Raw genomic sequence first — 25,302 nt, 5'->3', positions numbered from 1 at the left:
GGCTACTGTAACAAAGTACACGGACAACTCATGAACACGTGTGCGCCTTTTTAAAATGTCTTGTCACAGTCTACCGCTGATTGCGATGCTTCCAAATACAGTAGTGCATTTGTTGTATTTTTTTTTATATCTGGAGCTATAAAAAAATCTATCATTCAATTTGAGTTCGAAACATGTGCAGAAAAAGACAACGAGAAGCTTTTAACAGTAGCAATGACCTCGTTGCAATGGGGATGTTTTGAGTTTGCGTCCCGGCGACGGGTTCGTCATCGTCCGCTCTGGAGACCAGTTATTGTCTGCGGACACACACTGAATTTCATAAACATATTTTTTCTAAGTCCTTCTAACCAGGAAAACCGGTTCTGTGCAGATTGTATTTCACAAAGAGGAGGGGCAGAGATTTGGGATTAAGTAAAATGTCCTGCTTGTAATTTGAGTGAAACCGAGTGACTCGGTAAGAAGAGGATTTTGAGAGAGGGGGATGAGGACAAGGGCAACGAGGCCTTGGCGGGGACCAGTTGATCAAGAGCTTCTCCCCTCTGGCGAGGACACGCTGGCTCTGCTCAAGCATAATACCACTGACATGCTGTCTCACACACACACTCGAGCCTTTCTCCCTCTCCCTCCCTCCCTGACGCGTTCTCCTCCCATCCTCATACAGTAGAGTCGGGGCATTGACCGCCTACGGGGAGGGAGAAATGAAAGGAAAGGGAGTTGGATGGGGGAGCATAAGGACAACAACGATCCAGTGCATCAACAAAGACACACATGTTTGTCTCCAGGCATGTTCTCAACTCCAGAAGTTGAGGCGGAGGACACGCTGCGCTCCGATGCTTTAGGGTGCATAAGTTGTTCTGTTGCCGGGTAAAAAGAACAGCGGAGGTTTCCATCTAGTCTCATTTTCGCAGCCGTTGCATGCACGCAATTAGAGCGAGGCATCAATTAGATATGATAATAAGCTTCGTTTCAGCACCCGTTAGATGGAACAAGTAGCCGATTAACCAAGTTGATCAAATGGAATGAACAAAAGAGCGTCTACGCCATTCATGAGACTAACATGATCTGTGTTGTATCAAATGTAAGGATTATCATCATTTCAATCATTGTAAATCCAATGTCTTTTGGGTTTTGGACTGCTGTCAAACAAAGCAACCATTTGGAATTGTGCAGACCCGCTTTGTGTGTTGAACTCTGTTTCTGACCGTTATAGTCAGACCTGTGGTTTTTCCGGTGAACCAGAGTATACTTAAGTAGCTGCTGCCTGGTTGCTTGACAGAAGTACGTCATAGCAGGTGTATCGCTCAGTGTTGATGTTGTTTTGATGAGTGGTTCACCGGGCCAAGCAGTGGGCCACTTTTACTGAGAGACAACCGCTAGTTAAAAGAAAATGCAGATGATCACGGTTAGAAATCACCAAAACACATAGAAAAGTGTTGTTATGTTTCAACTGTGGAACCTTTATAGGTTCAACTGAAACTGGCAAAATGGCAAAAATATCAATCTACCGTGAAAATCTGTACATATGTACTTTTATATATTATGGAATTTACCGTTTTATTATGTAAAAAAACAGATTAAAGTTTCCATAATCACTACATCTATGTTAACAATGGATTCCATTATTATCAATCTCACACAAGGTCACACCTCATAACCTAGTTTCTTCTCCCATTGGCCACAGAGAGCTCTACTCTCAGCCTGAAAGGGGACGATGCTCTTTGTGGTTGCAATTTCTGTCTCAAGGTGACAATTTCCTCAAGGTGACAATTTTAAACATGACCGTTTGACCAGATTTACATCCCCACAATACAAACAAACACAAACACACACACGGACACACTGTGTCATTGTCGCTTGCTTATGTGTGAGCCCATAATCCAAGGAGATGCACCACGACAAACTCTTAATAATTTGGATTTACTGAGGCTTGTCTCTCTCTCTCTCTCTCTCTCTCTCTCTCTCTCTCTCTCTCTCTCTCTCTCTCTCTCTCTCTCTCTCTCTCTCTCTCTCCCCCGCCTCCCCTCATGTTTGGTCGCGCTGACCCTTGCAGACGCACGCAGCGACCGACACTCAAGGTGCTGGAAGCGGGAGAGGGCAAACAGAGGCAGAAAGCAGAGGCAGGACAGTAAATCAGAGGCCGTGTGAGGGAAAGGAAAACAAATCAAGGACCAAGTGCAGCTCGGCTGAGGACTTGATGAATGCTCATTCAACTGGCTTTAGTTTTCCCTCACTCACTGCGCTGTGAGCGAGCGTCGCAGAAGGGATTTCATCCTGGTTCACCGAGCAGCAGCAGAACTGTAAATTACTGCCACTGGTTTTGGATTATTTCATGGCGGCTGTTGGGATTGAATGGGGATGACAGCGTGCACAACGGAAGATGGTAATATGACGATCTGCTCTGAGATGCTTTCACCTCTGTTTTGTTGTCTGTTTGTTCAAAACAGGATTATAGTATAGTTGTCAATTTATATTGCAAAACGTAATCTTACTATTCGTTACCAACAATTTAACAGCTTAATATAAATAAGCGCAAATTCTGTCAGATACTGAGCTTGGATTGAATTGTCTAAAGGTGTTGGACGTCCTGTGGACTTTTAGCTTCCAGGAGTTCAACTCTTACTGTATTGTTTCCCTTTTTCATTTCACTTTTCATACAAATTGAATATCTTGATATTTAAATTTGTTTTTGAACTGTTGGTCCGACAAAGTGAGTAGAAGTATTAGTGAAGACATCACCTTTCACCCTATTTTCTAACATTTTTAAATGGTTAATCAATTATTGAAAAATAGCCCTAATTATCTCATAATACACACCTTTTATATTTCACAACATATCCAATGATACATTTCTGTAGAATTTCAATGTAATATATAAGACTTGCCAGTTACATCGTGACCTCCTCCTAAAATAGCGCCCGGTGTTTTTTACAAAATAGTCTTATGTTGAAACACGCATCGTGTACACGGACTGAGTGCAACTAAGCTGCCATGGCGCACACTGGCCGCCGCGCCACGCTGGACTATTTTGACTTGAGGTGAAGGTCTCAGGTTACCAAGCGATGAGGAAGATTTCCCAAACCTCGGTGCCCATCGGCTGAGTGAGTCATGGAGAGGAGGAGAAACCAGCAGGAAGGTGATGTTGGAAATCAGGGCCGTCGAATTTGAATTTGAAACAAACACTCACTTAACTGCCTGCAAATCGTCTCGAGGAAGCTTCTGAATGTGTGTGTTGTCGCAGCCGGGCTGCAGAGGGTGTGGCTGGTTGCACATAAAGTGGATTTTGTTCACTCTGTGTGGATGTTATGTAAAGGAGGGGGCTGACTTTTAAAATGCCCGCCCGGCTCTCCTCTAGCTTTGAATTGGCGGGATACTGTGAGTGAGTGTGTGTGTGTGCACCGCCGTCCCTTTCCCGCCCTGTTTCCTGCATATTTACAGTGACGTTGAAGCCAGATTCCATAAACTTGACTACTCCGGTTTTGGGAGTGACCTCAATGTTTGGCTATTAGTTCCTGTGCTGACCCGGTTACACAGAGCATCCTTTTTCTCTCAGCAGAAAGACGTCTTTTGTCGTCCTGGTGATTCAATGGAAATGGACAACAGCTCTGTTTGCAGAACTACAACTCGTCACCTCACCGTTACATGGAGCAGATTTTATTATGACATTGTAGCTACGCAGCAGCACTTTTTATTTTCTGTGACATCGAGCTGACTAGTTTTCTCTGTTGAGTTAACGTCAACTTCCTGAACAAAACATACACTGAGAATTTCCCTGCGTAGCTTTGAGGTTCAGTTTATCAAAGACTTATCTAAAAGGTTTTTGTGGAGATGTACATATGAATATACTCAAACAGACTAGAGAGATAATGATTTTATCTGTGTGTGTGTGTGTGTGTGTGTGTGTGTTTGCACAGTTTTAAGCTTCACCGAGATACATTTTCAGATTTGATGCAACACATTTTAATGTTAGGTCTGATTAGAATACCTGAGTGTAGTTCATCATCGTGTTTTTTACCTCTGTCCTGTATCTAAGTGATTCTGGTTGTTTGCTATGATATATGCCAGTGTGCGGCACAGTAACAACAGCAGTGGGTTAATTACAGATGAGATGAGTGTGTCAGTGAAAGCTGAGCCACACTTCGATATAATAACAAGCCTCGTGCACACACACACACACACACACACACACACACACACACACACACATACACGTTAACTCACTCACGATGAGTTTAAATATGTGCTTAAAGTCTCGGCTCGTTCATAACTCCCTGACGTGTGTTTAATGACATAAACACGTGCCTGGCGGCCTCCTGGCTGCTACTTTACGGCCGCCTCCAAACCGCGCTGCAGATCCGGGCCATCGTGATTAGTGTTTGCCCTCCGCAGGCTCCGATTCGCTGATCCCGGTGAAGCCGCTAAATGCACCGTCTGGCCGTCTCGCTGCCTGTGTGGTCATGTACAGTACCTCCACACAGCCTGCGTTTATGTCTGACCTCAGTGTAATTGGTTTTTTTTTGCTTGCGCATGGAAGTCAGCGTACGACAACGCGGCGGTGAGGGAGAGGGCCACAAAACGATGTACTCACAAAAAAAACTTGTTTTCTACGCCGAAAGGTACAAACTTCCGTATCATCCCTTTAATCCCAAAAAGTACAGCCTTCCTTGATGAAGGAGCTTCCAAGCTGTAAACAGCACCGGAATAATTATTCACTATTTATTTACAAAAAAGAAGTTTCATATTGTGTGAATCCTGATCTCTAATCTCTTGTTGCATGATGTCGCAACAATGTAGGAGGCCAATGAGTAGCATTAAACATCCAAATAATCGCTAAAATGAATCAGTTGTAACTGTAACAAAGCCTTTGTAAATATGGAGTCTTCATTACATTCAGTGTTATATTAATGGAGCTTCAAAGATTTGGACATGTAATTTATTACTGCAGGAAAAAGTTTGGAAAATGTGGTTTGACTTGTTGCTAAACCGTTTAAAGAATCTTAACTCTTAGGCATTTGGCCGTAGTGTATTTTAACAAGGGTTTCTTCATCACCACATATTTTGTTACACAGACCTCTGCGCACAACTTCAGCGTTACTCACTAATCTGTTTACTGAGCAATTGAATTGTCCTCGAAATTTCCAAATAGTTCAGGTTGTTTGTCACTGTCGATGTTTTCTGGTCGGGCATGATAGCTTTTGTCATTTAGGAAGTTGTTATTCTCAGTGAACGGCTCATCGGAGCAGCAAGCTGAAAACAGCAGTTTATCACACCGTTTTCATACAGTACTTATAAAATTAAGTCGTCAATTGCTTTTACTCAAAAGCGGCTTCTCTGGTTGATGACCAAATACTGTCGGATGGAGTCGCTTTTTATTTGTTTGTCAAATCAGAGCTGATGAAGAATTACGTTGCCATGTGGGAGCTTTGTTGACCGACCATGCTGATCCCTTGGTGACACAACCTCTACCGTAGTCTGATTAATTAACACAAATTGTCTCACAATATTTAGGAAATATTTATACACCGAAAACCTGAGGGCTAATTGCCTTGTTAACTCATCGTAAAGCGCACTCATTCAAGCCACACAGGTCTTGCTTCTCTCCGCAGAGTCCTTCTGCCCATTTAAATCCAGATTAAAGACGTCTCTGTTTGCTGCTGCCTTTAATTTACCATTTCTGCATTTTGGTACATTTTGGCATTTTATTGTTGTTCTTAACTGTTTTTAAATCTCCTTGCTTTATGTTTGGATGTTTTTAATGGTTTTATGTGGCACTTTGTTGTTAAATGAGCCATACAAATGAAATAGTCTTGCCTTGCATGTGTACAGATTCTAGACAGCAACTTTGTGATTTTAGACTAAACGAAGTACATTTTACTGAATGAATAGGACTTAAGCAAATTAGGATTTAAGCAAATTAATGACATTCCAGTACTTTAAGAATATTCCAGATGGTTAAATGTGTCATTAAGGATCACCTTGTCTGATTTGTGCTTTTAGGGCATAGCAGGAGGATACAGGACTATTGTGAAGCTAACATACATAGATTCAATCTAAAGTCCAATGTACTAAGTAGCTTCACATAATGTGTTTAACCAGAGTAGTTTTGTTATTTTAACTCTTGTACCTTTTTGTCGAGGCTATTTTCATGTCCAGTATGAGGATAATATGCACACCGTTGTTTTTTAAACACTTTTGAAATTAATAGATTGTTACAACTTAGAAGTATGACTTCTAAGACTTTTGTTCAAAGTTCCTGAAAAGTCACGATTGTTTCAAATACATATTTTCCAGAAGTTGTAATAACAAACAGGAACTCCTCCCTTTACATAAATCCATGTCCGTCAGCTTCCCTTTGTGTGGGCAGCAGTAGTCTGTGTAATCCAATGGGGAATCTTTTTTTGTTTGCTGAAAAACCGCAGACATAAACTCAGGAAATGGGTCCGTTCATGCTTATTTAGTGTCTGTAGAGGCAAGTTTGGCCAAGTCAAATCACTTATTGCTTATTGTGCTTCACATTTTTCTCAGGCATTTTGTATACAATATATCACACTTCATTGAACTGAGGGTCTAATCCTGATACTGCCATGTTAAACATCTTTAATACTTTAATGTGAATGTGTTAATTCTTGCCAGCATTAATTTTGTATATATGAATGGATCTGTTTGAATGTGGTTGCCGTCTAATGGCACAGTTGGGGTCATATAGGTGTCATAGTTTAGGGATCTAAGATGCAAACTGTGTAATTGTAACCTCGCTCAAATCAACTCATTGCCTTTACCTCTCATTTACCATCAATCATCTGCCAGATGGTTTCAAATTAAAAGTAGTTCAAAAGTGTAAAACTTTATTACAGGAGAAATGTCCCACAGGATTTTTTTTTTAAAGAGTATTTAGATGTTGTCCGGACAGAAAGCTGCTTGACCCCAGGAATGTGTAAAGACTATTTCTGTGTCATAATACCCGACAGAGACATTCAAACTGTGCTCAGCTCCCGCACTGGGACATCTTACCCACAGTAATGTGAGTTGTCATTTATTTCAGTGACTGAGTGAGAGCGATCTGTGTGTTTATAAAGGGCCTCGTGAATCTGCAGCAGCCCGGTGCTGATCCAGGTCCACGCGGCCCCCTTGTGCACCTCACACCGCTCACTTGTATTACCAAACACTCTCCAAGTACAGATATGTTCTTTTCTTGTAAGCACTGCAAAGGCCCAAAAGCATTTGCATGTTCCATCGCTGCTGCAAGGGGACCCAGCCCAAGATCTCTGTTTAGTCTTCTTCTTAAGGTCACATTCATTTAAATTTCAGTAATATCCAAGCTGCCCTTTGCCAAAAATCTGAGAAAAAACGTATGACAGAGCTGATGAAGGAGGTGCATATCGTCTTAAAGATGTAAAAACAATATTTGCTGTAAACTGAATTGTATTTGTGCTTCTCAGCCTACCGCTGTCCTCATTCAACAACAACCCCCGTTGCCCCCCTTCCAGCACCCTCCTCCTCCTCCTCCTCCTCCTCCTTCGTGTCATCATCACGATGACCATCACTGTGCTTTGTCCCAGCGTTTTGTGGCAGGACTGACCAGAAAGCGCTGAGTCACAGTGATGTTTCTGGAGCCGCGGGGGCCGATTGGCTGAGAGTTCTGCATTTTGTGCTAATAATGTAGGGAGATGAGACAGAGGGATAGAGGGTTGATGGCCCGAGTTTGCACCAGAGAGAAAACATTTCACTGTTTTTTATCCAGTAAATCATATGACCATAAAAAATGTCAACCTATAAAATTGTTTTTTTTTCTTAAAAGCAAGACGTAACAAAAGAAAATTGAATTCAGAGTCTGCTTGCAGATCCTGCATTTTTTTTCTTGCAGGTGCAGCGAAGGTTGTGTTGATCTGAGAGGACATAACTCATCACACATTTACACACCCTACCCTGTCTTTCTTCATCACCTCAGCCGCGGAATCTGTGACTTCAGCAGAATGTTTTTAACAAACATGTTTAAGACTTTTATCGCACTTCTTATTTCACTCCACCAGTAAGCATTAAGTGTATGTAATGTATAATGTAATGATTTACTACACTTGAGGAAGATTACAGTATACCAAAAGATTTTTGAACTAAGAAGCAACTCCGACATTGATGCCCTCTCACACAGTAAATGAGACTGAACACATGTCTTGGAGGTGGAAAGGGCAACAACATTCATGCTGTTCGTGGACATTGACACGCAAACCCTTCCTGACGCCGTATATCTCCCCACAGAGCCCCGCGGCCATGCGTGCGTATACATTAACCCCGAGGTCCTCGGCTGTGGCCTTTGCCGGGCGCTAAATAAAGCAGAGCCTAAAAGCGGGTTGTGGGCCGCTGGTTCAGGTCAAAGGGAATGTGAAGCTTTAAACCGGGAGGCCCCGAGACCAGCCGTCACAAACTGTGTTTATTGGGATGTTTGCTGTCGGGCCGACTGATGATCTGTTTAATGAGGAGCACAGAGGGTTTGTGTTTGTGTAGCTTTTCCCCCAGCCGGCCACAATGATGAGAACAAGGGCCTTTGTAATTTACTGTGAGAGACGCCAGTGAGATGAATGTGAATGACCTCAGCTTTCGTCTATTGTAGCACTGCTACCTTACAAGGGATCTAAAAAATGCTTTTTAATCAGTCTCAAGAATAGTTTAATAACACATTTTAATAATCAATTTCTTGCTGGTCGGATAAAGTCTTAAGACTTCTCCCCTGGCTTTCGTGAATTGCAATTCCATTTCCCCCTATTTCCCTTCATATAATGGTATTCCCTGTATCAATGCTGCGGCGTTTAGATTTCCAAGTAATACAGGTGTACATATACAGTAACCACTGATCATTGTTTTTGTTTTTGGTGTAGCAGGGATCAACAATTAACCAGAAGGATACCAAACAAAGCTGTTCTTAAACATCTGATTTCTCTTTCCTTGCATTTTAAGAGCCTTGATTCTGTGGAGGGCTCGATCCGGTACCTGTTGTCGGGGCTGTACGCGCCCTTTGAGGCCACCGCCCCAACTCTCCTCAGCCAGCTCTTCCAAATCATTGATAGTCGTTATCGGGGAGATGCTCTGCGGTGCCTGCTGGACTTTCTGGTCCCAGCCAAACGCATCTTAGAAACCGTGCAGCAGGCTGCATGCGTAAGTCACGTTCTCCACATTTTTCTCACTTTCAAATAGAGCTGCTCTAAGATGTTCTTGCTGGACTTCATTTCTAATAACAATACACATACATGTTGATGGACCTCTAACACTGAACCCCTATAATGTCCATCTCTCCCTGTAGGCTCGGTACTCGGATGTACTTTTCCCGTGTGAGGGCTGGCCTCTGTGTTTGCGTGACCGAGTTGTCGTCCACCTCGCTCCCGTCAACCCCTCGCTACTTCAGCCTGGCGACTTCTACCTCCGAGTGGCACCATTCTGTAACCAGTCAGCTCGCATCTTGGTCTGCAGCCTCCTGGAAGAGGAGGGCCTTACAGTGGAAGCTGTAGAGGAGGCTCCGATCGTTGATACATCCTATCCCTGTCTTTTTACCTGCGACTGGTTAGAGGAGATCAACCAGGGCCGCCATGGAAGGCCTCTCAGCTAGTGCCTGCTCGCCTCGGAGCAGGGCGTGGTGAGGTTGCCATGGGAACGGGTGGCCGCGCCTGATTTTGTGGATGTGCCACTGTGTGCTGGGAGTAGTATGGCCTCTGCTCCTCACACGCATCCTCCTTTACCGCCTCCGCTTCCTCATCCTCCACCCCTTCCTCATTTTCCTGAGGTTTCTTCGTCCAATAGTTCACACCCTCTTTCTCCAAAGACACCTTCACCTAAGCAGCATCCTGTAACCAGTTCTACTGCATCAACCTCCTCACATCCCTCCGCCTTCTCTGTGGAGACGCGAATATGTCCAGCGAGGCACGGCATTGCTGTGTCACTCTGCCTGGTGGATACTAGCGGTGCTTCTTCATCTAGACTTGTTACAGTGAAAGAGACTGGCAGTGAGCCTAAGCCTATTGGCTGGGTGTCTCCTAATACGTGGGACAGCTGCTTCCCTGGAAGAGGCCCGAGTACAACAAATGAACCGAGCATGGTTTTAGGTACTAGCACCCCTGCAAGTGGAGAAGCTACCTGCAAACGTGAAGATAAGGGTGTAATTATTTCAGAAATTACAGCACTAGATAAACATAAAGATACAAACATTAAAGATATGACAAGGAGAGAGCCAGCAGGCCGCACTGTTGCTGAAGGAGAGTATATTGACATCCTCCAGGCAACTATGCTTTTTAGTAAAGCTCAATCTGCAACTAAGGAACAACACAAATTAGAAATGCAATCGCGTGCAGAAATCAACCCGCAAATGCAAAGATATCCACATAGACAAGCTCAAATGCATCCATGTGCACAAATGGAGTCATACAGGCAAACACAGAGGCAGCCAAACACACAGACGTCACCCCAAGCACAGTTACAAGCACATGGGCAGTTTCCTACAAAACCACCAACACAAAGTCATTCTGGATCAGAGGCTGCTGTTTCATTAAAACCCAACACGTCCGCCGAAGCCGCTCTCCACCATTCCCAATCCCATCACCCGGACCCGGACCCTGACTGCGCTGAACCTTTCCAGTGTGTCCGTACGGTCCGTTTCTCAGAGAAACCCTGCACGCCGTGCATGAGGAGAAGACAAGGCGCAAAGGCGTCCAAATCTCAGGAGCTGAGGTGTCGATTCAGGGACTCCTACCAGGCTGCGATACAAAACCCCGTCCCCTTTGGACAGGAAAAGGACAGGGGGAATATGTTGGCTGTGGTGGAGGAGGGCGGTGATTTCTCACATTGGGAGAAAAGAGCACTGGAGACCAACGCAGGGCGCAAGGTTCCAGGTACGCGGTTTGATTCTGGGATGCAAAACATGTCTCCTTCTTCTGTCAGTGGAGCCCTCGGTAAGGAGTCAGGAGAAAAGAACACAGTTCCATATTGGAAAACCGGAGATACAAATGCTGCCCCCTGTAAGGACTATAGGGGGACGTATGTTTCTAAAGTTGGTGGGCCACCAGAACAAACAGCTGAAAGGACCACTGTGCATTTCAGGGAACCGAGGGATTCACACAATGTGAATGGGACGAGCTTGAATGATCCTAACCAGTCAGATGCAACGTCTGCCAAACACCACCAATTACCATTAACTTCAACTGACGGTTTGGAGATGAAAATGACCCTCAAGCCTCGTGAAAGGCTACAAAGTAGAAACAACTCCAAGGGAGTTGGTCCAAACTTTCCTCAGTCTCTTTCAGCACCACAGAGCAGATATGAATTCATCTCAGATGGAAGATGTTCATCCCTCTCCACAGCTGTGGTGGACACCTCAGAGAAGTGTGCGCTGGTCATTGTTGAAGGTCAAAGCGTTAGAAGAAGAGACGATACTGGGTCCTGTGCAGAGATTCCCCAGCTGCATGTAGTGAAATGTAAGAACAGCACAGCCTTTGGATTGGTTTCACCCAAGATCAACAGGAAGCAGACGGTCGTTCCAGGTACAAAGTAATGTTCTTGTTCATAATCTCATCTGAATTTGATCTTGAGCATGTAGGGTTTCATTCATTGCTATTTACCACCATTTAAATCAGCCCCCTTACGGTGCATCCACTTTCTTAAGACGCTGCTCAGCCTGGCAGGAAGTTCATAACCAGTAGAAGTGGCCACCAGGTGGAGAACCCTTCACAGAGCGATCCACCTGCAGCAACAGAGACCCGGAAGGTCTCCGCGCCGGCTTCTAGTCGTCCCAGACCTGACCACCTTCCCCTGGGATCCCCTGACCCCAGAGACCAGCCCCTCTACTTAGGAGTGGCCTCCATCACAGGTAAGCCACCACAAACCTACACAATAAAACAGGATCATCATAATAATCAAGATTAATTGTTTGGCAACCTTTCAAAAGCAGAGACACAAAGTTCTTTAAGGTGTGTTAAACGCAAACCTATAAAATATATCTATTAAATAAGTAAATCATTAATCGATTCACTTAAAAGCTAAGAGTAAAGAGTCTGCAAAACAACTATTTAACTGTCTTTTCTCAAGTCTTGAACAGTAACAGTAAAACTCAGATACCTGCAGAAGCTCTCACCCTCTCTTCACCTTTGCTTTGATCTGCGTTTTCCTCTCATGTGCTGGTATCAGTTTGCATTCTATGTTGAATCTGTCCGCGTCTAAACATACAGAATAATGACTGAGTATGTCCCTTCTGCACTCGCTTCCAGGTGGCAGAGACAGGACAGGCAGGGCGATAGTTGAGCTCTATGGACACCACCAGGGATGGAGATCTTCTGTGACCAGTCAAGAGCTCTTACAGATGCTGCTCTACTTCCGCACGATCACCAGGTAGGCCAGTATTTCACAAATGAATCAAGGAATCAACCAGTAGATCTAATTCATGGTAGAAGGGACTTTTAGCATCATTATGGTCATGTCTGTTTTGTGGCCCCTGTTTACTTTTTATCTACCTCCGTTTTTAGGAGAGAAATCAGAGAAGCTGGGCTGATGCTCATTTTTGATTCAAGGAGGACAAATCCTCAGCCTCAACTTTATAAGGCCTTGATGACGTTTCAGGTAAGAAGCACAGAAGGTTCTATAATACAGACTGTTTGTGTGTTCATTTTCGCCTGGCTTACTGCTGAGTGAAATTATATTATATTATATATCATCTCCGGAGCATAAACAGCATATACGTCCTCTGGTTATGGAATAGTAGAGTGTAATACAATGTTCATCCTCTCATTTGTAATCAAATGTAAAATATACTTAATTGTGTATTGTACTGTACGTGTTGTTTGTTTTTATTCATTTAATACACAGTATAAAAAGACATTGAAAGGGAAAATATTTTCTTTTGTTTCCCCTGTATTTAAGTTTGGTAAAATATTCTCAAATGTATTTGATGATCAAAACAAATACTTGCTCAAAAAATGCTCAAATGTGGGTACGATTTATGGAGTGTTTTACTGTTACAGGAGCAGAATCCCCACGCAGTAAACTGCTTCGTGCTGCTGGTGAATAGGGAGAACAGCCTTCGACCAGAGAGGTGTCCCGGCATCCAGGTCCGCTCGTTTAATATTAATGTCAAATAGTGCTTTCTTTGTGGTCTCTATAAACAATAATGTATCTGAGCGAGCTCTACGCTTCATTGATCTGTTTGGTCAAGCTGTGTTTTTAGCAGTGTAGCTACAGAGGTCTGTTTATTGGCTTATCGCTTTAGTCTAGACTGTAATATCTTGATAACACATCCACAACGATAACACAATGATCAGTGAAATATCTCAACACCATCTGAACACCAACTTTGGGAGCCACAGTAGGTCTTCAGTTGAATTAACACATCAGATTTTGTTTCTATTTAATCACATATGAATTCAATATTGAGACAGTTGTCAATATATAATTAATATTTAATCCAAATAAATCCTAAATTAACAATGTAAAATAGGCCCCAACTGGGTTTTAGTATTCTGTGTGAAAAACTACCATCAAATCCTTTGCTTCTATTTCTAACTTCAAAGGATGCTCTAGCACTATGGGCAGGAGAATTGTGCCTTGATATATTATACACATTGAGGATATACCTTTGCAGTCTTTTGAAAAGTTGTTTTGGCAAGAGAAACATGAATGAATGAAAACAAAATTTGCTACTAACAACCCGTTTTAACCTGGCACACAAATACAATGAAACAAGTCACTTTTCCCTCTCAACTTTTGACACTAAGATATTAGTTTGGTTTCACAACAGAGTCTGGCCTGAGAAGTCAGGGTCCGAAGGTTAAGATCTACAAAATCAGAAAAATAATGATTAATAATAATAAACATAGTTACTGGGGAACAGCGCAGTCAGACCCCACGTGTTCCCTTTGTGCTGACGAGCAAGTTAAAAAAATGAAAGTGAAACATTACGGTTCCAATTCATACCAGTTCATTGCAGCAGCTAAATAAAATAAAAGGAGTAACATTGCAGACAGGCAGTATGTTAGGTAAAGACCAGAGTGGTTACTGGGTGAATGAAGACGTGAGATTCTCCCTGTATCTGTGAAAACGCATTGATGCTACCGTGAGACTTTTTGGCTCGACGCAGACTGAAGTGGTGACATCCATGAAAGGCCTGTTCAAGCTGGTGGAGATGAGTCAGCTGAGCTCCTGCCTGGGTGGCACTCTGCCGCACAGCCACAGCGACTGGATAGAGCTGCACCAGGTGAGCCAGTCGCATCGGTACAGCTCCCTCCTCCTCTGCACTGACGCATCATTTACTCACATCTTTTATCCCCTAGAAACTCTTCCCATTTGTGTCTGATCTTCATGAGGCGGCCAGCCTTCTTCTGAGGGCCATCACTGAGTTAGAGGAGCCCCAGGGGACGGACACTGTACAGGTACCTTAAAGCTGAATGCTCACTCTTGTTTTATCCTTAGTATGTAACTCAATTGGTAATACGGTGTGTATATATGATATTTAGAGCCATTTTAGCTACATGAAATACTTTAAAGGTCTTTATGCCATACAGACTGTGCAGCAGTGCATGATGGACCAGAGGACTCTGATGAGACATGTCCTGGAGGACAGTCGGTTAGTCAGCCTGCAGAGGGAGGGCGGGGCCATCCTAGCGAGGCTGAGGAAGGAGAGCGACCTCAAATACCCGCATTGTGAGAACCTCAGGTAAACACAGCTCAGCCACAGGCTCTCTGTTTGCACTTTTGGTACCTTGTCATGTATTTGCTCAGAAACAATCGTCTGGATTACAGCCGTCCACCACACCAATGATTCCTGGCACAAATTATTCAATTGCGCAGCTGCAGCATACTTCCAGGAGTATAATTTGATAAAAGGGAATTTCCAATACACAGGACAGAAATGAATAGTAGCCTATTGTCCGTTGAAGAGGAAACACCATCATGCTGCTACAAATCTGACTTAACGCACAAAAAAGGAAGAATCGTCAGGGTCAAAGGATTGCTTTGGTTCGCTCTCCAAAGCAATTGTTTTCCAAACCAATTTGTGCCTAAATATGCTGCCTAAATATAAGCTTTCCTTCAGAACGCCAGTTTACTTCATCTATTATTTGTATAATCTGTCTCTTCCCCAAATGCAGTGACGCAGTGGACTCGGTGACGAGCATGTACAACCAGGTGGAGGAGCAGGCTCATGTCCTCGTGCAGAGGTCCAACATGTCCCTGGAACACCTGGAGTATCTGCTGGAACTCAGAGAGGTGGAGGGACACTTAATGCAGGTGCCTTTTTTAATAACTGACATTCATAACTGCCTTCAGATGTTCAGATGAATGTAACTTGCATTTAAAATATATTAGGCTTGGTTTGTCCACCGATGGGACATTACATGAATGAACACCCAGCGACCTGATCTGATCTAAATATCCATCAGGTAGTCATGGCTATGGGTCGATCAAATGTAATTTTTGTTTAAAATATATTTTATATAACTATTTGATGTGTTGATGTTTATGTTGCAGTTTAGTAATGTGAATAAATTGTGACATTATGTGTGTAATATGTTTGTGTGTGTAGTATGTTTTATGTCACTAATGCGCATGCTGCATTGCATTTATTTCTGGGACTGATGGACACGCTGCTTAGCATGTTCTTTTACCGTGTTGCTGTTGTATGGGACACTGACGCTGTTTAAACATATGCATAATCAATAAGAGAAACGCATAACAAAAGTGAGAGGGGAAAAAAGAAGCACCAACTGACTCTCTGCTGTTTACTGAATTGGGAAAGTGAACGAGATCAATTTGATTTGAGCCCATGCTCATGCCCTTGAATGTACGTATTTTTCTCCTTCTTTCATGACTGCAGATGCAACAGTGGTTTCACATAGAAGGAGAGCGCCACCTGCTGGAGGCCGAATCCGTCAGCAACTCTGGGGAACAAATGGAGCAGATCCTCAACAGCTTCACTGGTTTCCTCATTGAAGCAAATGTGAGTGTGTTTTCACGTCATGTATCCATGTGTCTCTATCTGCCCGCCTGTCTGAATCTCTCTCCCCCTGCAGGACCGAAGGCACCATGCCATGACGTTGGTGTCGGAGGCAGAGCGACTCCAGCAGAGCGGCTCCCAGTACACAGAGACGGAGGCCTTCGGGGATCTAGTCAGCACCTTCAGGTCGGGCCTGGAGAGCTTTCTGGTCAGGGCGGAGGCTTGTGGCAGGGAGCTTCAGATCATGGTCAACGTGTGTGATTTTTGTGAGCAGGTTGGTATAAGCTATTGAATATACAAGAGATACATAAGAGTATTCAAAGAGATCAGTATGCAGCTTGTGCGCTCAAAAACTTTTATTCTGTCCAGTTCTGGACCCAAACCAACAAAAGCATTGTTTGGTTTTCATAATGTAAAACTTCTTATTACTCTTTTGCCAATATCCTTTTTGGCAGCAGAGACTTTTAGGTTACGGTTTGTCTGTAATTTATTAATGACTGTAAGTTCTAGATGTTGAAAACTTTCCAAAATAATAATTATTGGTTAAATAAGTACATTAATGAACATCTACTCAAATGCTTTTGCATGGACCATAATTGCTGAGTAAACCAGTTATGTTGTTGTGAAGCATGTAAAGCATTTGATGTTACTTTGATGCTCCTTTGTCGTGTAAAGTAAGCTCAAAATAATTAGGTCATCACTTAAGACAGAGATTGGTTGAATATTCACATTCTGTTGCTCTTTCACAGAGACACAATATATACGGTAAATGCATATAAATGTATGAATGAAAACCCGTCTGATATTCAAACAGGCTACAGCTCTCGCCAGCGAATGCATTGAGTACCTGGATCAGACTCAACCCATAATCCGTGACCCGACTACAACACCTGTCAATCAAACAATCACTCAGCCAATACAGCGTCAAAACCAAGACCCCGGACTGAGCACCGCATCCCTTTGCCCGCCTGATATCCAGGCAGCGCATGGCTCATGCCCAACCGCCACCAGTGATTTCCTGCCAAGCACTGACACCTCCGTCCTCCAGGCTTTTCAAGACACGTTCCTTCAGTTCAGCACGGAGCGATTTCAGGAGGTGAAGGCCCAGGCCGGCGCCCTCCAGGGCTCCAGGGGGATGCAGGTCTGGAACGTAGCCTGGCTGAGATGCCGGGAGGCCAGGCAGCAGCTTCACGAGAGGATGCAGGGTGTGGAGGACGTTTCCCAACACCAAGCAGATTCTAGCAGCTTGTGTGAACTTCACTATGTTGATGTGGTGAGCACTAATGTTCAGTCGCCCTCCTCCGGCGGCCGGAATCTGGTGGTACAATCTACACCCGGGCCTGGACACCCTCAGTGGGAGGGCATCGTGTCGGGAGCGGTGGATGTGGGGAAGAGACGGCCGATCCTGGGCAGGAACAACACAACCTCAACAAATGCGGCCTGCTGTAACGTCACATCTGAGGATCACAGCGATGCTGGAACCAGCCAGGGCTCAAACGTCACGCCACAATCTCCTCAAAGGTAAGTTCTATCCGTCTCACTCAAGGAGAATTTGGTAGTTGTTGATGTTTACAGAATATTCCCATCTTATGCCTTTATGTCATTTAACGATAGGTCAGCAAGACGAACAGAAGGAGAGGCGAGGAGGAGACAGACGAGCAGAGCGAGGAGCGAGAGAGATGCGGCGGCTTTGTCTCAGTCCCACACTGTCGGCTGCCAGTGGTTTCCATGGGGACGGGGTCTCAGAGCGAGGTCGGCGAGCCAGGACTCCTGCTCCACAGGAGAAGCAACGAAGGAGCCGTCGGCTCCTCCGGAGCAGCCGCTTCGACCCCCGTCATCCTGTTCCCATCACGGTCAGCCGTCTTGCCGGATCCTCCAGGAGGCTCAGAAGTTCCAGATCTCCCGCCACGGGAGCTTCTGCTCGACAGAGTCCTGTACGAGCGACGGGGGGGCTGCAGGGGGTAACAGGACTCCATACTGCAAACACGCCAGCCTGCCTGCCGGGAGATGCGAGGAGGCGTTTTGTTTGGCAACTCCACAGGAGAATGCCAGCAATGCCCTGTAAGTTGCTGCCATATAATACTTTGGTGGTTGAATGCCTCTAATCTTACTAATCTTGTAACTCTTAATGATTTTTCATTTGCTCTTTCTGTCTGTAAGCTTCCAGTAAAGTGCTACAGGTATTGTTCTTCTGATTTTCTTTGCTTCTCTTTTCGTACTTGAACCCGACACGGACCCTCTGTTTACAGTGAAGGCTATCAATGATAGTTGGCAATTTCCCAGTAACATTTTTAGCACCTGATAACAATTGAAGACCTTTAGAATGAAGCAAGCAAATGAATGTGCATTATGTGTTTTTTTTCTTCTTTTATTTGCAAATGAATAGAGCTGCTCATATTTTTATGGGCTACAGTGTACAGCAAACTTAGTGGATCAAGTTAAATATGTTTGCGGCAGAAGAGCTGCAGGACACGAGAGGTGCTTAGATGTCTGTGCACAGGGACCTATTCTCATAATCCATTCATACTTATTATATTTCGGAGAGTAAAATGACAGCATGACACTGTATTATGTGCTGAAATGTAAAAGTGGCTTATCTTCTCACCTGACTGCAGTGATGCACACATAATATATGACCCCTTGACATCACTGTTGCTGGCGTTCCGAGACTTGGCCCAGCCAAGGCAGCAAAAACGCTGCTGTTCAGCCTGGTGTTCAGTCGCTCCAAGTATTATTTAAGTCAATTGTTCAATATCCTTTCAACCCTAGACATTTTTAAAGTTAAAAAGAGACTTTTTTCAATATTTTGGGGTTTGTACAGATGCAAACATATAAAATAAATTAGAAAAAACAAGGGATGAGAAGAAATATTAATGAAGAGCCCTTTTCAAGTTCCCAATTACAATGTGCACAACAGAAAACGCACAACACACATAAATAAAATACAGAACATGTTTGGAGAACCAGAAGTGAGGAAAAAAAAGAGTTATAAATGATGACGCTTGGTTGGATATTAAAGGAGCGATGGTAAGAAAGCCTTTGGAGATGTACTGTCGTGTCATAGGTGACTGTCTGTGTCTGAAGCTGGTGGAGATTTGTTCCGTTTGTGTGACCAGGAGGCTGCAGCGCGTCATGGAGGAGCTGGTGTTCACAGAGAGGGAGTACGTACGCTCACTGGGCTACATCTTGACCCACTACCTCCCCCTGCTGGACAGACCAGATATCCCCCAGGACCTCAGGGGCAAGAGAGGGGTCATCTTCGGTAACCTGGAGAAGCTTTACGACTTCCACAGTCATTACTTCTTTCCAGAGCTGGAGGCCTGCCAAAGGGAGGCTGGCATGGTGGCCCGCTGCTTCCTCAGACATGTGAGCCGAACAGTACGACTGTAATATATAAATGTCAGCCAGTCATCTTCTATACCGCTTCTCCTCCCCACCAACTAACCTAAGCCCCTGAGCAAGTCTTTGGTCTGTGGGGGCAAACCGGAGAACCCGGAGAGAACGCATGCAACCCCGGAGAGAACATCACAAAAAAACCTATATATATTATTTCTTATGTAATGTTTGATTTTTGTGTTTAATCTAGTTTTTACTGGATTTGTTTAAGCAATATTTTGTGTATTTGTTATTTTTCTAATTATTGTATAGTTGAAATCCCAGAATAGTCCCATCCCACTTCTCAAGACGTGATGGGAAGTCGACATTTATTGTAGAAGGATTTCAGTCATACTATCATGATATGAATATAGATATATGTGGGTACCCAAAGTAATGGTTGGCTTGTGAATGGTTGTTTTTCTTACATTGTTTAACCGTTTCCACAGAGTGAGAGCTTTGGCCTGTACGCTCTGTACAGCAAGAACAAACCTCTGTCAGATGCTCTTATCCTCCACCGTCGCCACGACATTTTCAAGGTCTGGTCACATGTCTCGTCTTTTTCTTATTCGACACATAAAAGCATGAGAGTTTCCCATTCGTCAAGTAGATGTTCTACATCCCTTTATTTTTGGTGGCTACACTACGTAAAGCTCCATCTTCCACAGAGATTTACATCTCATTGTAAGACTTTCCTGGACTAAACCTGCATTGGAACCCAATTTGTTTGTTATAGAAGTTTCACTTTAGCTGCAGTAGAGTTCTAGTGTCATGCTTGACCTTTTCGCCTTTAGAGCCCCATATTGTTTCCCCTCGCAGAAGAAGCAGCAGGAGCTGGGCGACATGATGGACCTTTCATCGTACCTGCTGAGGCCCATCCAGAGGATCAGCAAGTACAGCCTCTTGCTGCAGGACATGCTGGCCCTGGCTGGCTCGTACGGGCCAAAAGACGTGATCCAGGACACACTGCTCGCATCCAGTGTGTGCGCACAAAGTGTGTGTGGCCCAGGTTCACGCGCGGCCGATCCGACAAGCATCGAGCCGGACCGGGAGAGGGCCGAGATCCAAGCTGCTGCAGATCTGGTTCGTTTTCAGATGCGACACGGCAACGATCTGCTCACCATGGACGCCATCCAGGAGTGTGACGTAAGATATCAAAAGGAGCGAGAAGATGCACCTGGTTCACATCAGTTAAATTAAGTTAACAGTGTTTCTCTCTGCTGTGCTCAATATGTCAGGTGAATTTAAAAGAGCAGGGCCAGCTCGTTCGCCAAGATGAGTTCACCGTTTTCTTTAGGAAGAAGAAATGTGTCCGCCGCGTCTTTCTCTTTGAGGATCTCGTCCTCTTCAGCAAGACCAGGAGGACAGATATTGGCAACGATGTTTATGTCTACAAGCAGTCATTTAAGGTTTATATCAGCCTAAATACTTACAGTTTGCTCTACATCACAGGCGTTTTCTACTGTAACGTGTCTACGTTTGGTGCAAAGCTTCCTACGGAAACCACGTATGTTGGTTTCCATCATTGTAATTTCTGTTTGTGTTTCATCTGCCAGACGAGCGACATCGGGATGACCCACAACTCCACTGTGAACAGCTTGTCTTTTGAGATATGGTTTCGCAGAAGAAAACGGCAAGACACCTACACCCTGAAGGCCTCCAGCATGGAGGTGAAGAAAGTGTGGACCACCGACCTGGAGAGGATTCTGTGGAATCAAGCCACTCACAGTCGAGGTACTAACAACATGTCTTACGAATAAAGCACTCGCATAATGATGAAGTTTACAAAGTGCTGCGGAGGATTTCTTTAACTGGGCTACACGTTGCAGAGCTGCGCATGCAGGAGCGGGTGTTCATGGGAACGGGCCGGAAGCCCTTCATGGACATTCAACCCAGTGATGCTGCCATCTCCGACCGAGCGGTCAGCTGCGCTCCGCCCGGGAGAAGTAAGAAGCACAACAACACAGAATACTTCCATCAGACTGCCGGCAACATTAGTGAAAACATTTTTTACTCCAAACTGAGTTTAGTAACGCTTCATTTGTATTACATAATATATCTGTGAATCAATGGGTGGTTGAGGCTCTGTGGATAGATCAACGTCTGGCGTTTCAATCCACAGCTCCTACTTGTCTGAGCGTCCTTGAGCGAGACACTGAAACCGAAGTCTCCCTCTGGAGCTTAATGGCCACTGCTGCAGAGCTCAAATCATGCTAGACGTATGCGTTGAAGATACACGGGGTTGCAATTTTAGCGTGCTAACGTACTAAATCAAAACAGTATACTTCCTAAGCAGCAGCAGCACGGTAACATTGTGATTACATACATACTGTTCACCCTCACAGAGCAGCTAGTGGGCTTTAGACTAGACTCATTTAATTTTTTTTCCTTATTTATTTTCTTTCCCATTTTTATATTTTTTTAAAATACAAAAATATATATCCTTTTTCATGATACAACTGCTTGTGCCATCACTGACCCCGCTCATCATTTTCTCCTTGATGGCATCTATCCGTGTGTGTGGTCAGTGCCTGTGGCCTGTTGTTCACACAGGAGCATAGACTATCCAAGGCCGCACTCCGTCGGCTCAGGCAGCACCGCCTCCACCAACCTCAGCCAATCATCTTCCTCCTCTGGACGAGGCTCGCTGCCCCCTGCCGGTTATCCGGGGAACCAGTCCCAGGGTTTGGAGAGCGGCTTCGCTGTCTGCTCCTCCCCGGAGAGTGTAACTGAAAATGAACTCAACATTCATCATCTTCGTCAGCATCCTCTTTGTCGTAGTTGTGAACAATGGAGGAGTCATCATCCCCCGGGTGGGTTAAAAAAAAAATAGCGCAGATGAGTTCCAGTGACATTTAATGTGATTATCAACCTAAAGTAGTACGACATTTGAATAGGAGAAAGTATTTTTAAAACCACTGCTGATTTGAAAATTCTTTAGTCTGGCTCCACCTGTTGGCAGCATCCACACTTTAGCAGAGGTCCTCGCTGCTTTAGACCATGGAAAATGTGAACATTCTTGGATGCTTGAAAAATGTACTTTTTCTCAAAGTGTCAAGTAATGAGAAATTCTCTGTTTCTATGGTTTATTAAAGGATCTGAACCATCCAGAGAATGCATCGACCTCTTTAGCAGCCCGTCTGCTATTGGTGCAGAGCTAACTGCATCCTACAGTTCAAAACTCCTTCCACCACCTTGTCGGACCCCCAGCCTGAGGGAGAGAGACAGCTCACCTTTGGTTAACAGAAAGAATCAAGGAGGGGTCCACCAACCTCCACATCTGGCTAACATTCAGGTACAGGTGAAGGTGTAATCGTACCAGCCGCTTTTTCAACTGAAAGCAACGGGTCAATACTGAAAAGGGTCCCAGTCACATGTCGTTCCTCCGAAGCTGTGGTTGTTTGAAAAGGGTTGGAATGTGTATCAAGATGAGATGAGAAAACTCTTTGATAGTCCCACAAGATAATACTCAATGAAAATGTAGCTTTATTAGAACATCAAATCCACAAAACAGATGAACCATTAGAGTTAAACATGTTTCTTTTTCTTTTAACCATGTTTTTGACTTATGATGTAATATTGAATCTTACATTGCAGGTGGATGACATTATTATTGGAAAATCAACAGAAGTTTAACACTGGATTCCCTGCAGGAGGTAAGAGTGAAAATGTAAAAGAAAAAATTGATATGTAATGTAATGTAAAAAAGAGATATACACTATCTCATCTTAATTTTGAGTTTCTCACTTGAAAAGTAGAATATAATTATAAGTTTAAATCTGCTTTGATGTATCTTTGCGTTTTGTTTCTTCCTGTTACAATCTAAATTATCCTCCTTGTACATAATGTCATTGTTTTTATTATTTTTACCATGTAAAGAGACTTTGGCAGCCTTTTCAAAGTGTTATATAAATATGTGTTGTCATTATTATTATTATAAATAAACAATACACACAGTAACATTGAAATGATGACTTTTCAAATATTGCAAATGTAAGTCCAACCCCTTTATTTGATGTAGTCCTAATTTAACCAATGAATCCTTTCTATGTTTATACTAGTATCCATCTCAGATAAACTTGCTTTCCATTATTATTATTACCAATGTCCTCTGTAAGCACAAGTTGTTCCTTAAATATTGTTGCAGATCATCTCCTGCAGCTGCTCGTCCTGTTGGAGATCCTGTGGCCACCAGACGTCCTTTGATGATCACAAGACAAGTCAGCTTTGTCTGGTCAAAAGTTCTTGTTTTAATGATTTACCGAAGCAATTGAGGTTTGATGTGTTGGTATCACGTGTCGGTCATTCAGACGTGGCTGTCTTACATCACCTATGGACTTAACAACACTCAGGAAAAGAAGGGGATACTACATGGATGATGTGGTAGACGGATTCCTCATGAGAAAGGATTTTGTGGGATCTTCTGTGCTGTGCAGTCATTAATGTGCAGGGATCACAAAAGGTTGCATTTGTTATTGTGATGGAAATAAACCGCTTGTGTGAGGGAAGCACACAGGACCAGCATCAGCACACATGCATGGCTCTGTGTTGCATGCTCCTTTTCATTTGTTATCAGGCAGAGCAACATGATTCTTTTAAAAACTCAATCACGTTGTTATGGTTACAAGATGTGGAGAGGCATGTGGATACAGAGAAAGAAGTAAAAATTATATACATGTATATGGAAGGTTACTTCTTTTTCTCCACACTTTAGAAACCTTACAGTAGTTCTGTATTTGCCAGATGGGATTGACCACTTGCATATGTGTTTTCACATCTGGATTTTAACTGCTCTGTAACCCACGGATTTAATACAGAAAGTAAATAGAGAGAGAGCAAATATTTGAAAGACCAGGTTGTCATGTATTCTCTGGATAGTGACAGATACAGTAGATGAAGAGAAGCTTTCAGGGAAAAAACACCTTAAGTTTTGTAGGATCCACTAATGGTTTCATACCAACATCCCACAACAAGAATCTTTTCTGATTATTTTGTTATCTTAACAAAAGATGAATGAATGAATCAGTTCATAATGTCATCCTCTATTTATTTGATCTTCAAGCTACTCACCTTTTTTCCTTTTGTTGATATGTTACATTACTTTTGCTTATTTAGCAGTCAAGTTGACTGTAGTTTGTGTTTCTTTGTTTTGTAATGTGAGGTTGCTTCCCTCTCAGCTGACAGACTGCAGTAAAATGAAGATAATTCCCCAAACTGTGATGATGCTTCACTTTCTTATTCCACAGACAGTCATTTCCATGGAGGACGCCGTAGACACTTATTGCAAAAGTTTTCATTTCCTTTGTGCAGGTGTCACTGTGGTGCGGACCCCGAATGCAGTTAAAATCACTTCTTCAGTTTTGTATTTCATGTTTTATGGGTATTCCTCTGGCTAATAAGCTTTAATACATTTTGTGGAATAATAGTAGGAGATATTAACCCACATCCTCCTCTATTGAGTTGCAGTCATGACCTTTTTACAACTTCTCCCAGTTGTTGAAAGATGTAAAAGGGAGAATCCTATTATATGGCCTGAGATATGTCACAGAGTTTACTGCCTTGCGACAAAAACAGCTGCTAAATTGCGGATATTGTTTAATGTATGGTGTGTAATTTACTTCTTTACATTATAGAATTTACAGTTTGTGATTAATGTTGAATGATAGTATTTTATTTATGTTGAATCATAAATTGATGAAGATTGTGCAGCTGCAGAAAAAGTTGACTATAATTGACTAAAACTACTATAAGGCATCTTGTACCTGTGGATCTGTTTATTGCTTTGTGTTATATTCTATATTATGTGACCCACACACACAACAGATTACCGATTTGGTTTTTGGAGGTTGGTGTAAAATGTATTAATAAGGGGGAAAAAGTATTAGAAGTATTAAAAACCGAATTAGTGGTGCAACAAATTGTCAGATGTGGGCGCCAAGATCAGGTTGCAAATATATAGAGGGGCCGTT

General features: G+C 43.4%; 1 protein-coding gene across 2 annotated transcripts; it reads left to right on the top strand.

Annotated features, from left to right (window-relative positions):
- Positions 1–2,046: 2,046 nt before the first annotated feature.
- LOC120829446 (uncharacterized) lies at positions 2,047–25,087 on the top strand. 2 transcript variants are annotated; one of them, XR_013451400.1, is made up of 25 exons: positions 2,047–2,380; positions 8,950–9,147; positions 9,293–11,519; positions 11,642–11,845; positions 12,243–12,363; positions 12,498–12,591; positions 12,993–13,079; positions 14,105–14,221; positions 14,298–14,396; positions 14,529–14,680; positions 15,114–15,252; positions 15,839–15,961; positions 16,035–16,232; positions 16,773–17,479; positions 17,573–18,019; positions 19,075–19,324; positions 19,783–19,872; positions 20,153–20,479; positions 20,572–20,742; positions 20,890–21,067; positions 21,163–21,279; positions 21,887–22,146; positions 22,429–22,628; positions 22,931–22,989; positions 23,481–25,087. XR_013451400.1 is itself a non-coding variant. In XM_040193546.2 (25 exons), exons 3-24 carry the CDS (start codon positions 9,692–9,694, stop codon positions 22,967–22,969), a joined length of 5,973 nt encoding a protein of 1,990 aa, XP_040049480.2. In that variant the 5' UTR covers positions 2,047–2,380; positions 8,950–9,147; positions 9,293–9,691; the 3' UTR covers positions 22,970–22,989; positions 23,481–25,087. The 2 variants fall into 2 exon arrangements, 1 of the variants encoding a protein (XP_040049480.2); XM_040193546.2 differs by having other exon boundaries at positions 21,862–22,146.
- Positions 25,088–25,302: the final 215 nt, after the last annotated feature.

The sequence above is a fragment of the Gasterosteus aculeatus genome, chromosome 2 (assembly GCF_964276395.1).
Source record: "Gasterosteus aculeatus chromosome 2, fGasAcu3.hap1.1, whole genome shotgun sequence".
NCBI lineage: Eukaryota > Metazoa > Chordata > Actinopteri > Perciformes > Gasterosteidae > Gasterosteus > Gasterosteus aculeatus.
The sequence above is the reverse complement of the archived record's forward strand: the minus strand, read 5'-3'. Positions and strand labels throughout refer to the sequence as shown.

Bases quoted from the DNA above. Each gene is read 5' to 3' on its own strand.
- LOC120829446 (XM_040193546.2), top strand. From the start codon at position 9,692: ATGGCCTCTGCTCCTCACACGCATCCTCCTTTACCGCCTCCGCTTCCT. The intron at 18,020-19,074 runs GTAAGTTGCTGC...TTGTGTGACCAG, and splicing joins GAGAATGCCAGCAATGCCCT to GAGGCTGCAGCGCGTCATGG. The intron at 22,147-22,428 runs GTGGGTTAAAAA...GGTTTATTAAAG, and splicing joins GAGGAGTCATCATCCCCCGG to GATCTGAACCATCCAGAGAA.